This window comes from Platalea leucorodia (assembly GCF_965183815.1).
Source record: "Platalea leucorodia genome assembly, chromosome: 1".
In the NCBI taxonomy this organism is placed as follows: Eukaryota; Metazoa; Chordata; class Aves; order Pelecaniformes; family Threskiornithidae; genus Platalea; species Platalea leucorodia.
In genome coordinates, this window is record NC_138823.1 from 10,225,531 (window position 1) to 10,240,985 (window position 15,455).

A 15,455-nucleotide genomic window follows, 5' to 3' on the forward strand; every position below is an offset into this window, starting at 1 on the left:
TGCTAAAGAGCTCAGTAAAACATCAAAAGAACTGAACAGGCAAATAAAACCCCAGTCCACAAAACACTTAGAAGTGATAGTCTGCAGGCATTTTATGAAAAAAGTCAGGTGAAAATGACAGATTAAATAAAATTTCAGTTTCAAAATTTCTTGGTGATTTAGGAACTGAGAGTTATGTAAATCCAAGCCTAAAAAAAAACCCAAAAAACAAAACCCAAAACCACTTTGTTGACTAAATTGGAATTTGAATGAAAATTAGGCTTCACAAGTATATTCTTGAGAAATGTCCACCTCACCCTTTATGTGTCTGCAGGCCTAGAAATTCTGAAGGGGTAGAATTTCCATGCAGAATCGCTCCTGCCTTAGCAGGAAATAAACACACCTTGAATCTTTCCAACAGGGATTTCTGTGCCTAAAAACACATTTTAACAATTATATCATAATCTGCTAATTAACACTAGCTACCAAGGGTGGTTGCTCACGAGACACAACAGCCACAGGTATTTTTCTTCCACAGTACAGCAAGGGACAGAAGTGTTGATATATTAGGAAACTCACACAGGAACGTATCTCAGTTCCTTCTACAGCATGAGAGACCCCAAACCCATATTTTCTGTGAGCCTGGAGAAGTCCTAACCACCCCACTACAGGCTATTCTAAAAAAAAAGAAAGCATTCCTTACATGATCTGTTAAACTATATAAAAAGGATTTAATATAGGGCTATATTTAAGTATTCTCTGGTCCAGGAAAAGGATGAAAGATTGCCACATTTTTCGCTTTATGTGTATAAAAAATAGAAACAGTCCTTGCAACCGTGACCCAAACCTGGTCCTCCTTTCTGCTTGCATCACCAGACTTGAGAACTTCCCTCCATCTGTCTCTGTCAAGCTTCCAGCTCTGTTTTCCAAAGTAACAGAGCTGCAATAGGAGGAATTTGGATGGACTTCTCTCTCCAGCCCACCACAAAACAGCCTGCTGATTAAGAACTTTGGCCTAGACCCCATTCATACTGAGAAAGGCCTTTTATCTAGGTTTCCTGTACCTTTGGCAAATGTTTCAGGAACTGAGCTATTGTACACAAAGGCCAAGTCCCTGCCTCCTCCCACTCTGGCCACCTTTTAAAAGAAGATTTATGTGTATGATCTCTTTGTTCTGCAGTTCAGCCTCAATAATTTCTCACCCACAATGTTCCAAATTTTTAGCTTGAAATTATAAAAATTGTGTAGGTGGACTCTTCTGCGGGCTGTTCGCTAGCCTACGGGATTCCCTTCAAAAGTAGGTGAAGTGATTAATTCACCACAGGCAGAACTGAAAAAGTGGCGTAACATAAAACGTAATCACTTTTTTCCCCTCATCAGAAATTTAGCCCAAGGAAACAAGAAATATTAATGAAGTTTCTGACAGTGTCTTTCAGCAACTTGATATTTGAGCAACTTATTTCTTCAGCTCCACCTTATGCCAATTTTCTTAGCTTCCTTTCCAGTCACTAAGGGTGTATTTAATAAGCTTAAACATAAATCATTCACACATATGAGGTAATTATTTATGAAAAATCTGCATATTTTCTTTTGCTTTGGATTAAGGTGATTTGGAACAAGATTTCTTATCAATTGCCACTGAATTCATCTAGAATTATTATTAATAGTTCAGTGTTTGAGTCTGCTCAATATCCCCAGGCAAAATTTCTACTGATTTCAATTGATCTTGGCAGTATCAGGCCTCTTAATCTTTCACTTGTAGCAAATGAGAAGCTGCAAATAAGGGGAAAAAAAAGCCCATTTGTGACATGTTGAGAAATTAATTGATACCTTTAGTAAATGGCATTAATGAGTGAGTATGGGGAGGGGTGTGATGCTGGTGGATACTGATGTGAATGTCTGTATAATATCATCTGTCATTTACATGCCCAAGGACAACTTCTCGGATTGCTTATGGGAAAAGGAATAGAATAAAATAAAGAGAAGATCATAACAGCCTCACAACAGTGTTAAGATTTAACACCGTAGTGTAATATCCACTGCATCAAAGTTCCCATATGGCCATTTTCTCTTATTTAAATAATCTATTTATTTTACAGTTTCTTCATACATGTTTATATTTTTCATTCATTTTCATTTAACATCAACTTGCAACTCTTAGATATCGTTGCGGTGACATGGTTTTAGGAAGTGGGCTTGAGGTCTAGAGTGTGAGGAAAATCTTGAATGCTATTATTATCATTTTATACCACTGAAAAGTAGGTAGGCTCTTACAAAACTCAGTCTCCTATTTACAGCTACAGCATGGCTACACACATCAGCCATGTATCTAACCTTAATGTACTAATACAACCAGCCTGACAAAGCATCTAGTCTAAACTGTAGATGTGATTAAACTATAGAGTTATCAGAGAGAATCTCAGGAGATCACGCAGTCCTCCTCTGCCAAAGGCAGATACCATTAGTCCTCTGTCCTTCCTGGCAGTTGTTGAATTATCTTCTTCTAGCTGAAACATTTCCAGTGATAAAAAATCCACAGTTTACTTTCGAAATAGGTATGATGGGAATAATAAGGGAAGACTAAAAAGGGTAAGGACAACATAATCAGGCTGTAACACAATTCATGTTTAACAGTCATAATGATTTGACTAATAGGAAAAATAAGGAAGACAAGGAGCTGTTTAAGTGCCCCTTGTGGCTTCTTGTGCCAATAGAGACACCCTGCCTGGCCCTTGCACCACTCCAGAGGGACATGTCACGTCTGTTAGTCCTGTGTGGGTACCTCACATACCCAAGGGTCTTACCAATGCACCATAAGCTTATGTGTAGACAACTGAACTGAAGCCCAGTCAACTGCTTTATCTGTGAGTTAAACTAGTACCTAGGCTTCCCTGACTTCATTGTCTGGTTCACCTTTGATTATAATGGCAGCCTTTACTGCTGGCTGACATATGGACGCCTATATGTAGTCATCTCCATTTGGATATCTCACTCTGTAGATGACTTCCTGAGCTTTGGCAAATGAGTGTAGAGATGACGTATCATGACAAGAAAAAGCATACATTCATGCGCAGCTGAACAGATTTCCTGTGTCACACACATGCACTCACATTTGCATACATCAAGCCCTCATTAGCAGGTCTTGTTGTGCATTAAGATTCTTCTTTCTTATAAAAATCACATCTTTTTGAAGTGGTCTGCCTTGTTCTGATTTTCAGCAAATGAGGAGACGTGCAGCCAGGTGACAGAGATCTCATTTGTCTTTAATGGAATCAGCACTTCAGCCAGTATAAATGAGTCTTTAAGAACCAAACAGCTGTGGGCTTTTCTGTTGTAGACTATGTTCTCTAACTGTGCTGAATGAGATGCTCACTTAGTAGGGGATTCCCACATCGTCAGATAGGCAGGTACTACAGGTGCAAGACTGCATGATAGATGTTGCATGTAAAAATGTAACTATAATACTAAAATATGATACTACTTGAGACTTCTCTTTTTTTCTTTCTTTCCTGGAAATTGACAGTCTCCTTTTTTTTTTTCTGTATTATACTATGAGGTTATCGGTTGTGATGCATTTGTAGTGGGTCCGAATGGACTTAAAGTGCTGCTTTTTGCTTTACTCCACCTCAGTCAAATCGATATGATATAAATGCTTCTTTTACTTTGTAGATGTGAAAGCAAATGGCAATTGGAATATGAATCAATTGAATGGCACTATTAGAAAAGCCAAAGTACTTCAGAATCTGTGTTTTATAATATCTTTATCTCTTTGCATATTGTCTAACCAGGGAACACAGAGAGAAGCTTAAGGAAGCCCACTCACAGTTTAACATGCACTGATTTATGCCACTGAGTCCTTGCTACTTGTTGATTAATGTTTCCTAGTTTCACTCTATAGAAAAAAATTTAGGTGACAACTGTGGTAAAATTGAATGTCTCATTCTTTCCCTTGAGGAGGAAACATGTAAAAAATGAATATTTTGGTGGATTTTAGGATGTACAATTTCAGTTGCAACCATATGAAAAATACCCAGTGTTTACTTGTGTGGGTCTGCAGAAGGGCTGAAGAGAAGGGGACAAGGAAAGAGAAGGGTTACATATGAATGTTGACATTTTATAAGCCTGACTTTAGTCTTGAATTTCCTTGTGAAACTTGGGCAGCTAGACAATGTACTCTGAGAGCCAGCAATGGTATTAGCTGGAGACTTAGCCAAAGCTTCAAACACAGTCAGCTCCTACTGATGGTTTAAGGAGATTTCAGGGTGAATCAGCTTACTTCGGCCCTGTGCCGAGAGCAGATTTTACGCTCGCTGGCCTGCTTAAGGCTTCAGCTGACTTCTGCAAAAGCTTTGGGTACAAGTGTGTAGGTTCCTTTTGCCACTCTAGGATTTTCCTGAGGTTGACTACAAAGCTTCATTCTTCCTAGGCAAAATCTTGAATAACCTCGAGTCCCATTCATTTGGCCAGTACTCAATTCCTGAGGCACAGTCAACATTCACATTTGCTCCTAAGTCCTACTTAAAGTTCTCTCTTCCCCAGTGGATTTAGTGTATCCCCACTCCTTTGATTAGAGCAGCCTCCACCACAGGTTGCCAGATAGAAAGAGAAGAGAAAAACAGAAATAAATACCGCAAGCCAAATTTTGCTATCACCTAATGAATCAGTTTTACAAATCATTATCCTACTCCCCAGTAATGACTGGTCTTCATTTTAATGTTCTGTCATCACAGCCTTTACTGATTGAATGCTAATACTGCACTTATTATTTCAATGATTCTTTATCAGAAAAAAACAGTTCCCTGACTCAACTTGTAATATTGTCTGCCCCTAGACACTTGCAGCTCTGGCCTCAAATTGTTGTGGTCTCTGTTCCTGTGCATTGATTGTCTCCTTTGAGTTCCAAGCCAGCAGAATACGTTTGGCAAGTTTACAGCTAATCTTGTTTTCCTTGCCTAGGAACTGCAAAGTTTTGGCAACTCAGGTATTTCTGCTCATTAGAAAAGGGTCTTCTAAAATAATGATCCAGGCACTCGGTAATATGTTGTTTCAGTTTATAAAGACACTGTTAATATTTAATTTAAGTAATGAAATTCAGTGTTTGCTCCTAGGGTAAAGAATGTCTCTAGCTGCGTGCCAAATAAATGTCATTTCTCCACAGTACGAGCCTAATGCAAGACACCTTCTTTGATATTTTTGGCTTGCAGATACTTGCTCAGCTCCTGTAGATGTTGGGAATGCTTCAGTGTGACAGTGGAAACTTTAAGTGGGAAGGGATTATCAGTTAGATGAAAGAGGTTTTTCATTTATTTCCAGTGTAGAAAGGGGGCAGAAAGGATGCCCTGGAGAAATATAGTCTAAAATAGGTTATTCATTATCTCAGCTGGTGTTTCTGAATCCTTGGCCTAGCTTCCAGCCTAACTCCAATGAAACCTTTCTCACCATCAGCAAGGACATCTCTGACTAGCATAACACAAAAATCACAATATCCTTTTTTACTGAAAATGTAAAGGTACTTTATTTCAAAAGTGAAATAAATTGAGATTGTACTAATCACAAGCAGGAAACATCCAGCAACAAGTTTGGTTTTTTTTTTTTTTTTTTTTCAACCACTGTCACATTCATCTTAAAATTATGAAAATATAACTGCAAATCTTTGCTTTCTCTTTGATACATTTACATATAGGAACATCATTGCCTCAGAATAAAGATCCTGGGGGACTGTTACTACTGTGTGTCGGGGCTCCCAGAACCTCGCCAGGACCATGCACACTGCTGTGTGGAAATGGGGCTCAGCATGATCAAAACTATCAGGTAATGCCTTTTTTTCCTTCTTCTTCTTGTTTCATTGTTTCTGACAGTGTCCTGAACTTCTTATCTGAGAATGCTATTACTAGACAAGTAATTCCTATGGCGGTTCAGAGACCTCAGGATTCTCACTGTGAAAAGGGCAGCACTTCTTCGACCCATGTAATGTGTGGGAACAGATACTAGATGCATTTTATTAACCTGTGCTGTTTCAGAGCATGTAAACGATACCTATGTGCGCGTTGTGAGTGACAGGTTTCAGAGATCTTAACAATTCTCACTTTGTACTGTTGTTATTTTTAAGAGGAGGTTGATGAGGAGGAAACTGAATTGCTTCCAATAATCCCTTTAATAAAATAAAACAACAATATAAATACTAAATAGACACCTGTGGCAATACTTTAGCTTGGAAACTAGCTCATAGACAAACTCATAATCGCTAAGATTTGCCAGATGAGCAAATTTTACTTCTTAAATTAGGTTGATGCTTAAATCCACAAGGTTGGGAAATGTTTTAATTAAGGGATGTGTTCCCATCACGTAAATATAGTTGTGTTGCTGATAAATTATTGTATTTTGATGCAATCAGGATTAATAATAACAATGCTTCAGCAGTCCACGTATAGAGCTTGTCCAATGATTTACTGTGACAGTGGCCAACATCTAATGCTCCAAGAGAGGTTTTCTCTGTCTTTTTTATCCTCTATACCAGTGTTGCTGAGTTCCTCTTCTCCAAATCCTTCTTCTGTTGCAGTCTTCTCTAAAACAGTATTACCTAATGCAAGCACTCTCCTTTTTCCATGGGTGTTTTGTTGTCCAGTCTATTTGTCTGCTTCTTTTCCAGATTGCTTTCCTCCTTTAATCTGAGTGTGTCTCATTACATACATCAGACAGTTAATGCATACTGCAGCTATGTTACTGAGATCTGAATAGAGAAAGAATTTGACAAAAATTAAATAATGGAAGATGTAACCAGTTATGCAACAATGATCTATAAGAAGATTGAGTTCAATTATCACAGACTAAATGTTGCACAAAGTAATCAATATTTTGCTTCTGGAATCCCCACAGTGAAAGTGAAACATGAATTAGAGAACATACATAGATGAAAAAAGCTACCAGCATTGTTAAAAATTCTTGGAGACACACATCAAATCATTTGCATTTGCTTGGTAATAGCATCTGCAGCAAACCCATTGTAAGTAATTTCTCTTCTAAGATAGCAAATTTCTCTGAATCTCCTTACACATGTGGAAGTCTCTAACACTCCGGTGTCCTTTTATGAACCGGGTCTCAAAGGCAGTAATCCAGTAGAAATGGCACTGTAGTTTTAGTATTTTAAATGAAAGTTATATTCAGTGGGAGCTGACAAACCAAAGTCCATTAGGACTTTGGTTATCCCAGGATCATTTAGTTCAGATTGCCTCCAATTTTTTTTATAATCCAGTATCTGAATTTCTGGTCATTCAGTGAGCATGATTTTTTCCTCAGGCTTTTCTGTTCAGAGTATAGGAGCCTTATGTTACTTACCTTAATGTGTGCTCATATAGTCCATAGGGAGGACCAATCCTTCCATAGGATATTAGAAATAATTCAGTCCACATTTCTGAGATAATTTGGAGTTATCTACAGTCTATTAATCAGAACTTAAATTAGCAGATATCTCTCACAGTTAAAAAAAAAAAAAACACCCTTCTTTAGCAAACTGAGTTTCTACTATATTGGTCACTGCAGAATTTGATCAGATCTAAAACCTGCTAGAAATGACATCTTGATGATTGTAAAATTTTTTATCTTCATCTGAATATTTCACAAAATAAATATTTTGTATGTACAAAATAATAGGGAGAAGATCCAAGATATGAGAAACCAGACTTCACAATTACATTGAAGTTATATGGACGAACTCAAAGCCTTCCTGCAAATCAGAGGATGTTTACAGGAAATTTCCAAAAATTTCACTACTCATAAAGTCTACATGAACAGTTGTTTCTTCTCCCTCTTGCAAAGCTACATCGTAGTTTTTAAATCTTAGCTATATTTCAGCTCAAGCACTTAGCCTAGCTTAAGAATTAGGCACTAAAACAAAAACCAGTATTTATGCTACAACATCCCACCTATAACTGGGATTTAGGCACCTAGATCATGAAGAGCAATCCAAGTACTTTTAGAACTCATGATTCTTGTTACCAGTTTAAATTTTCTGTGCGATTAATGTAGAAGGAAGCGTTACATTAGGCAGACCAGATTTTCCCCTGCAGGTCCTCCAAGATTCCTGTTCTCTCCATTGACAACAGGTAGTTGGTAAAATTGCAAGGATCAGGACCAACACTTCTGGTGAGGCAGTGCCCAACAGTGTACCATTTCAGGGTACCATTACTGAATTTTCCTTCCAGTGTTGATGACTGCATGGTCAGCAGGAATTGAACAAAAACTTCAAATCTATTCATTCCACAACATGTAAAATAAATCTACATGGACAAATTGACTCACAAGTCACTTCTGAGTGTTTTAATACAACTTGAGTCCATACAGCTAAAGTGTTAAATTATTGTTAATCGAGACTCTACAATTTCATTTTAAGCTCATATACCAAGGATCTAGACTTGAGTCTTGCTGCTGCACTTCTGTCTTTGCAAATGTAAGGAACTGTTCAAAACACAACAAAACAATCCATGATCATTATTTTCTCTGTAACCATTTTTTGCATCACTGTGTCTTGCTATAAATCTTATGAAAGAAAAGCTATTATTGTTATTTCATTCTGTCTTCTTGTACTTTGCTCCATTAACCATTGAGTACAATTGAAATACAACTTTCAGCCATGGGAAGGTTCCATGAAATCTGATACTTACTCTAAAGCAAGGAAGTTTTGCCCCATCACATTTGCGCATGAGCAAGAGTCCTAACTCTGGCTGTCTTGCAAAACTCTATCTCCCGTGAACTCTTTTTAGCTGCAGCTGGAAATGCAAATTAAAATGAAAAGAACACGCTCTTCACAAGGGTTCATTTATTTAGCTGGTTCTCATATCTTTTCACATGCAGCATAACTCTTCCTGTATTTAATTTTATTGCATTAATGCCTGTCTGTACTGACAGTTGATAGAAATGAGATACTAGTGGAATGTTTAGTCATCAGATGATAATGTTTCATTTTAACAGTTATCACTCAAGCTAAATGGGTGTCAGAGATAACAGAGAAACTAAATCTGCAACTGCTCTTACCAAGAAAAAGGAGCAGCCATCTTATCTTTATGTCTATACAGACAGGGAAAGATTTGTAAGAAAGAAGAAAGCAGTCATTGGTGTTTTCATTGCGTGTCAGTGAAATTCCAAAGCTGTGTTGGAGTGCCAGATGGATGGGTTTATAGATGGGATATGTGACAAAATTCAAGATGGGGATATCTATTTGCTGACAGTCAAAGACGGAACATGAGTTTAAGACCTAACAATAAAATAAGGTTAGATTTGGTGAGACAATTGCTTCCTCAAATATATTAAAATGGATGTAAAATAGATAAGAGAAAGATACTGATCATAAAAGTAATTCTGAACATCACATTATGCTCCAGAAAGAGATTAGTATGCTTGTTTGTTGGGGTTTTCCATTCTTTGCGTTGGGCTGCGAGGAGAGGAATAGCTACATAAAGCATAGTGAAGAAAGTTCAGAGCGAAAGTGAGGTAAAGGAGAAAGGAGAGGAAGCATGAAAGAAAGTGGAAGTAGAGGAAGGACTGTGAAGACAAGAGAAGGAAATAATCATAAAGAAGAAGAGAGAGTACTTCCAAAGTGGAAATTACAGAGCATAATCTGTTAATGTCAAGACCGAGATGAGAATAATGAATCTTAATGTTGTAGCCTCATTTTAAAAAGCTTGTTAAACATTTTTATAAGGGTGCAGGGAAAAGTCACAAAAATAATTTGTGAAGCAGAAGTGCCTTAAAAATAAGAGAATTGAGAAGCTTGATCTGTTTAGCTGAGCAAAAAAAAGGACTGAGAAGTTATTTCATAGAAGAACATAAAAAAATTTATAGAGAGAAAAAACACTAGATTTAAAAATGGGCAATGGTATTACTAAGAGAAGCAATGGTTTTTATGTCCCTCAGTGTTTTCAAACCAAAACTTAATTTCTTCCTAGAGTAAGTACTTCCGTCAGGCACAAATTACTGGAATACAAACAAGAACGAGTGGCTAAAATGTACCAGCTGGTGTGGCAGAGGGTATCAAGGTGGACAATGTAACTGACCCTTCTGCTCTTCAGCTTGGGACACAACGGCAGTCTAAGTGACAGGAGTTGCCTCCAGAGGTTAAAGGCTGCTGTTTTCACCACCACTTTCTCAAGTGTCCTTATTCCTAAAATCCTGGTGACTGGGAAGAGAGGGGTAGGGACACTGTGTGAGACCCAGCTCCTCAAGGACTCACTCACATGGTATAATGATAGAAATCCAACAACAATCCACATAATGGTGGAAATTCAAAAAAAAACCCTTTATGCTGGTATATTTGTTTGGTAAGTCAAGGAGTTCTGAGTGATTTCGTCTCTTGGATTATTTCCCACTAAAATACCAGCTCAAACAGTAATTATTATGACAGAAAAAATAGTCCCAGCATACAATGTAAGCTAAACTCCAGAAATTAGATAACAGCTTGTCTTCATTAAAAGTCTGTAATTAACTACTAATATTAACATCAGTTCATGAGAGAGGGGAAAAAAAAAGAAAACTAACCAACCAACCAACCAACAACAACAACAAAAAAACAAATCAAAGCCAAAAACAAAAGCAAAACATGACAAGTATTTTAGATGATCTCAGTGACTGACCTGGCAGGTTTCCTGCCTGTTGCAGGAAAAACTGCTTTTAACTTCATCTGTAGGGTATTAAAAAAAAATCGTGATCGATGCTTGTTAAAGAAGTTACTTAGGCAGTGAAACAGCCAGGAATTTCTTTCATATTCCATGATTAATACATCATTATTTAATTATTATATTATATAATAATATAATTGATCCAATTCTTAATTCCTTCCACAGATTATTTCTCACATACAAGGCTCAGCCTATGTGGTAATGAGCCCTGATTCACAGAAGACAGAATAATGCTTCACAAAACCAAAAACTATTGCTTACTTTCATTTCTGTATGGTGATGGAAAGGGGCTTTGCAAGATATTCACAAGTTCAGCCAGCACTTTTCAGACAGACCACAGAGAGAATAGATTTCACACTGGGACTGGATCACATTGTCACCTCCACGTGTCCATTTCAGCCACTGACTGTGAATGAAAAGAGCATCAGAACAGTATATCTTTCCCTGTTTTTGCTGCTGGGTGGCTACATGAATTGAACTGGGTAGAGATTTATAGGTTCGTATACATCTGAGACCTCTTTTCTTTGAATGTGCCACCAAATACAATCAAAGCTATGTTGGCAAGATGGCACAGGAATGTATATATTTATATAGCTTTTCATAACATAGTTTTCAAATGAAAAAGCAGACTTCTGATAATATTGTTTGTAGTCCCTTGTGCCATATTAGTTTCCTGCCTCTCAGAGCAGAGACATAAGAAACAGGAATACAGAAGTGGTTTAACTCTGTCTGTGTTGCTATAGTATCTGTCTGAACTCAGAGCAAGTCAGTTAAATTAATGATAACTCTGATGATATGAAATTTCTCCAGATAATAGTTTCTGCTGACATTGGAATCCCGCTCTAATTCCAAGGTAAACTCACCCTGGAGCTATTTTTAAACTGGCTTCTTGGGATAATATCTACCTTTAATAGTAAATTCAATGCTGTTTAAAGTCCATCTACAAAGTGTTATATCCTGCGAGTCATAGTACCTGAGCTGTTCAGTAGTTTAGTGCACCCTGTTACCTAGCTTTTTAAATATAATGGATATCTCCTTTGCAAGTGTAACAGAGTTCCCAGAATCACACCAAAAAGGGCACTTACCTCAGTTCACCTACTACCATCTCATATCACCACCAAAAAGCACTTGAGTTCATTTAGGAAAATTCCACAAATCTGTTGAGTTCAACCAAAAAGTTGTCTGTGTAATTGAACCTTAGGCTCATATGGCAGTTCAGTTTGGAGGGGACATCAGGAGATCACTAGTCCCACCTTCTGCTTAAAGTAGGGTCAACTATGACCTTTATTTTCTTCAACCAGAATACAGACTTTCCTATTACATCTGCACGAGGATGATAATGGCTATGTCTTGATGGGTAAATTAAACAGCCCCAGGGAATGTTAGCTGTCACCAAGAAAAAGTGGCACAGACTGGCCAACTCCATTCTTCTAAACTATTTTTGCTTCCAAAACCAGGCAGTTGCACTGGAAATGGTCTTCGTCACATGCAAGCTCCTGAACCTGGGGACAGGTAAGAGAGCTAGTTGGCCAGGAAAAAACATTCTGGGGCTGTTTTAAGTATCTCAAAGCATAGACAGAATGTTGCACAGTTAAATTGGTCAGTGCAGATGTAGCCATTGTGTCACTGTCTGAACCTGCAAGGCGTGAATTCCAGGGAATTCAGATTTTTGGCAGCTACAGAAAAGGTTGAAAAGCAGATTTCTGACTTTTGGCTCACCTTCTACATGCAAATAGGAAAGCTTCTGATTAACAGCACAAAAATCAAATACCCATCAAAGAACGCTGGCCAGAAGGAAACGCCAAGATCCAATTAAAATCAATTAAATTTTTATCACTGACTTGACTGAAACTAGATATGGCATGAATAGCATCAGTCACAGTTGCCTCATCCTGGATAAGATATCAGACAGCTTGTGAGGTAAAAAGGGCTGCTTTATAGATCATCAATAATGCAGCTTCATGCACACGCTTTGTCAAAGTATTTGCAGAGAGCCTGTAAAACAGTTGAAGAAATTTTTTTTTTTTTTTTTTTTAATTAGAAGCTTCAATGATAGTTTAATAAATTTAAGAGGCAGAAGAACTAAAAGATGTGGAATGCCTGAGCTTATGCAAAATGAGCACTCTTCATTTTTTCAGTATCTAGTTGTTATGGTTTAACCCCAGCCAGCAACTAAGCACCACACAGCCGCTCGCTCACTTACCCCTCCCTGGTCGGATGGGGGAGAGAATCAGAAGAGTAAAAGTGAAAAAATTCGTGGGTTGAGATAAGAACAGTTTAATAACTGAAATAAGATAAAGTAAAATAGTAGTAGTAGTAGTAGTAGTAGTAGTAGAAATAATAATAATAATAGTAGTATACAAAGCAAGTGATGGTCAATGCAATTGCTCACCACCGGCCAACCAATGCCCAGCCAGTCCCTGAGCAATGGTTCCCCCCTTCCCAGTCACCCCCTCCCAGTTTATATATTAAGCATGACATCATATGGTATGGAATAGCCCTGTGGCCAGTCTGGGTCAGCTGTCCTGGCTGTGCCCCCTCCCAGCTTCTTGTGCACCTAGCAAAGCATGGGAAGCTGAGAAGTCCTTGACTGGTGTAAGCACTGCTTAGCAACAACTAAAACATCAGTGTGTCATCATTATTCTCATCCTAAATCCAAAACACAGCACTATACCAGCTACTAGGAAGAAAATTAACTCTGTCCCAGCCAAAACCAGGACACGAGTACATGCTACTATTTATGAGAAGTTTTGTTCATTGTTTCAAACTTTTTAACTGCTTTTTTCCTATTGCAGTATATAAACAAGGCCTCTTAAAGTATGTGATAATCTGGCTATTAGGGAGATTAATTTGACCATGGTGAAGTCCCCTTCTCTACATAATTCAGAAACCTGTTTCACCCCACATCACTCCAAATTTTAAAGAAAAAGAATAATTCCATGGCTTTTTACATACTAATCAATCACCTCACTTTTAAACTACAACAGTCAGCTCCCCTCATGCAATTAGTTTCCTACCTATCAATCAACATAAGAGTACATTGCTGTGAAGGGCAAGCAAGAGGAGGATGTGAAGACGGGGGCCCTGCAGGTTCACCAGCACCGCAGCAGACAGAAAAACAGAATAGCCTTCAGTCGAAGGATGCAGGCAGGTAGCCAAATCCACACGGACTGCAGCTGAAGAGCTGAGATCAAATATCACCTGAGCAGCACACAAGAATAAGTTGCTGGGAAGCTGTGAAAGACAACAGATGAGGCAAGGGAGATGATAGGACCTTGATTAGGGTCTGCAGTGTCACACAGAAGGCAGTGTGGACAGCACAGCTATGTGAAGTTTTGAACAAATGCAGAAGTCCTATGTATGTGGCTGATTGAGGCTGACAAAGCCTTTTCAGAATATCATCATCATTTTTATCACACAGGAAAAGTTAAAATCCAGCAATCCTTAGTGAACACTCTGGAAACAGAACTCACTTGCACCATCATTTGTACCTGGTCTCTCCAATAAGATCTTCATGTGTTAGTTCTCACAGAGGGTACAAATACAAGACCAAAATTTACAGTATTTAACAGAATAGAATAGAATAGAATAGAGCAGAATACTTCAGTTGGAAAGGACCTACAATAATTACCTAATCCCATCCCACTGCCTGACCATTTCAGGGCTGACCAAAAGTTAAAGCATCTTATTAAGGGCATTGTCCAAATGCCTCTTAAACACTGACAGGCTTGGGGCATCAACCACCTCTCTAGGAAGCCTGTTCCAGTGTCTGACCATCCTCTCGGTAAAGAAATGCTTCCTAATGTCAAGTCTAAATGTCCCCTGATGCAGCTTTGAACCATTCCCAGGCGTCTTGTCACTGGATACCAGGGAGAAGAGCTCAGCACCTCCCTCTCCCCTTTTCCTCCTCAGGAAGCTGTAGAGAGCAATGAGGTTACCCCTCAGCCTCCTTTTCTCCAAACTAGACAAGCTCAAAGTTCTCAGCCGCTCCTCATAGGACACGCCTTCCAGCCTTTTGCCAGCTTTGTTGCCCTCCTCTGGACTCATTTGAGTACGTTAACATCCTTCTTAAATTGTGGGGCCCAGAACTGCACACAATACACAAGGTGAGGCTGCACCAACACTGAATACAGCAGGATAATCACCTCTTTTGACCAGCTGGTTATACTGTGTTCGATGCACCTCAGGATGCGGTTTGCCCTCTTGGCTGCCAGGGCACACCGCTGACCCATGAGCCTGCTGTTGACCAGCATTCCCAGATCCATTTCTGCAGGGCTGCTCTCCAGCCACTCCTCTCCCAGTTTAGACTTGTGCCCTGCAGAGAGATCTGGACAGATTAGAGAGCTGGGCAGTCACCAACCGTATGAAGTTTAACAAGAGCAAGTGCTGGATTTTGCACCTGGGACATGGCAACCCTGGATGTACATACAGACTGGGGAATGAGAGGCTGGAGAGCAGCCCCATGGAGAGGGATCTTGGGGTTCTGGTCGATGGCAAGTTGAACATGAGCCAACAGTGTGCCCTGGCAGCCAGGAGGGCCAACCGTGTCCTGGGGTGCATCAAGCACTGTATTGCTAGCCGGTCGAGGGAGGTGATTGTCCCGCTCTACTCTGCACTGGTGCGGCCTCACCTTGAGCACTGTGTGCAGTTTGGGGCGCCACAGTACAAAAAGGCTACAAAGCCACTAGAGAGTGTCCAGAGGAGAGCCACGAAGATGGTGAAGAGTTTAGAGGGGAAGCCATATGAGGAGCGGCTGAAGTCACTTGGTCTGTTCAGCCTGGAGGAGACAGAGGGGAGACCTCATCG

The 15,455-nt window shown here is 39.2% G+C and overlaps 1 protein-coding gene across 1 annotated transcript in view; it reads left to right on the forward strand.

The window, feature by feature from the left end:
- ADCY8 (adenylate cyclase 8) overlaps nt 1-15,455 on the forward strand; it is a gene marked incomplete at its 3' end in the record, with an annotated part of 132,402 nt that overhangs the window by 59,448 nt on the left and 57,499 nt on the right. The window contains exon 5 of the mRNA XM_082304201.1: nt 5,663-5,790. Coding sequence (XP_082160327.1) covers nt 5,663-5,790 — 128 coding nt within the window. The remainder of the gene's footprint in view (nt 1-5,662; nt 5,791-15,455) is intronic.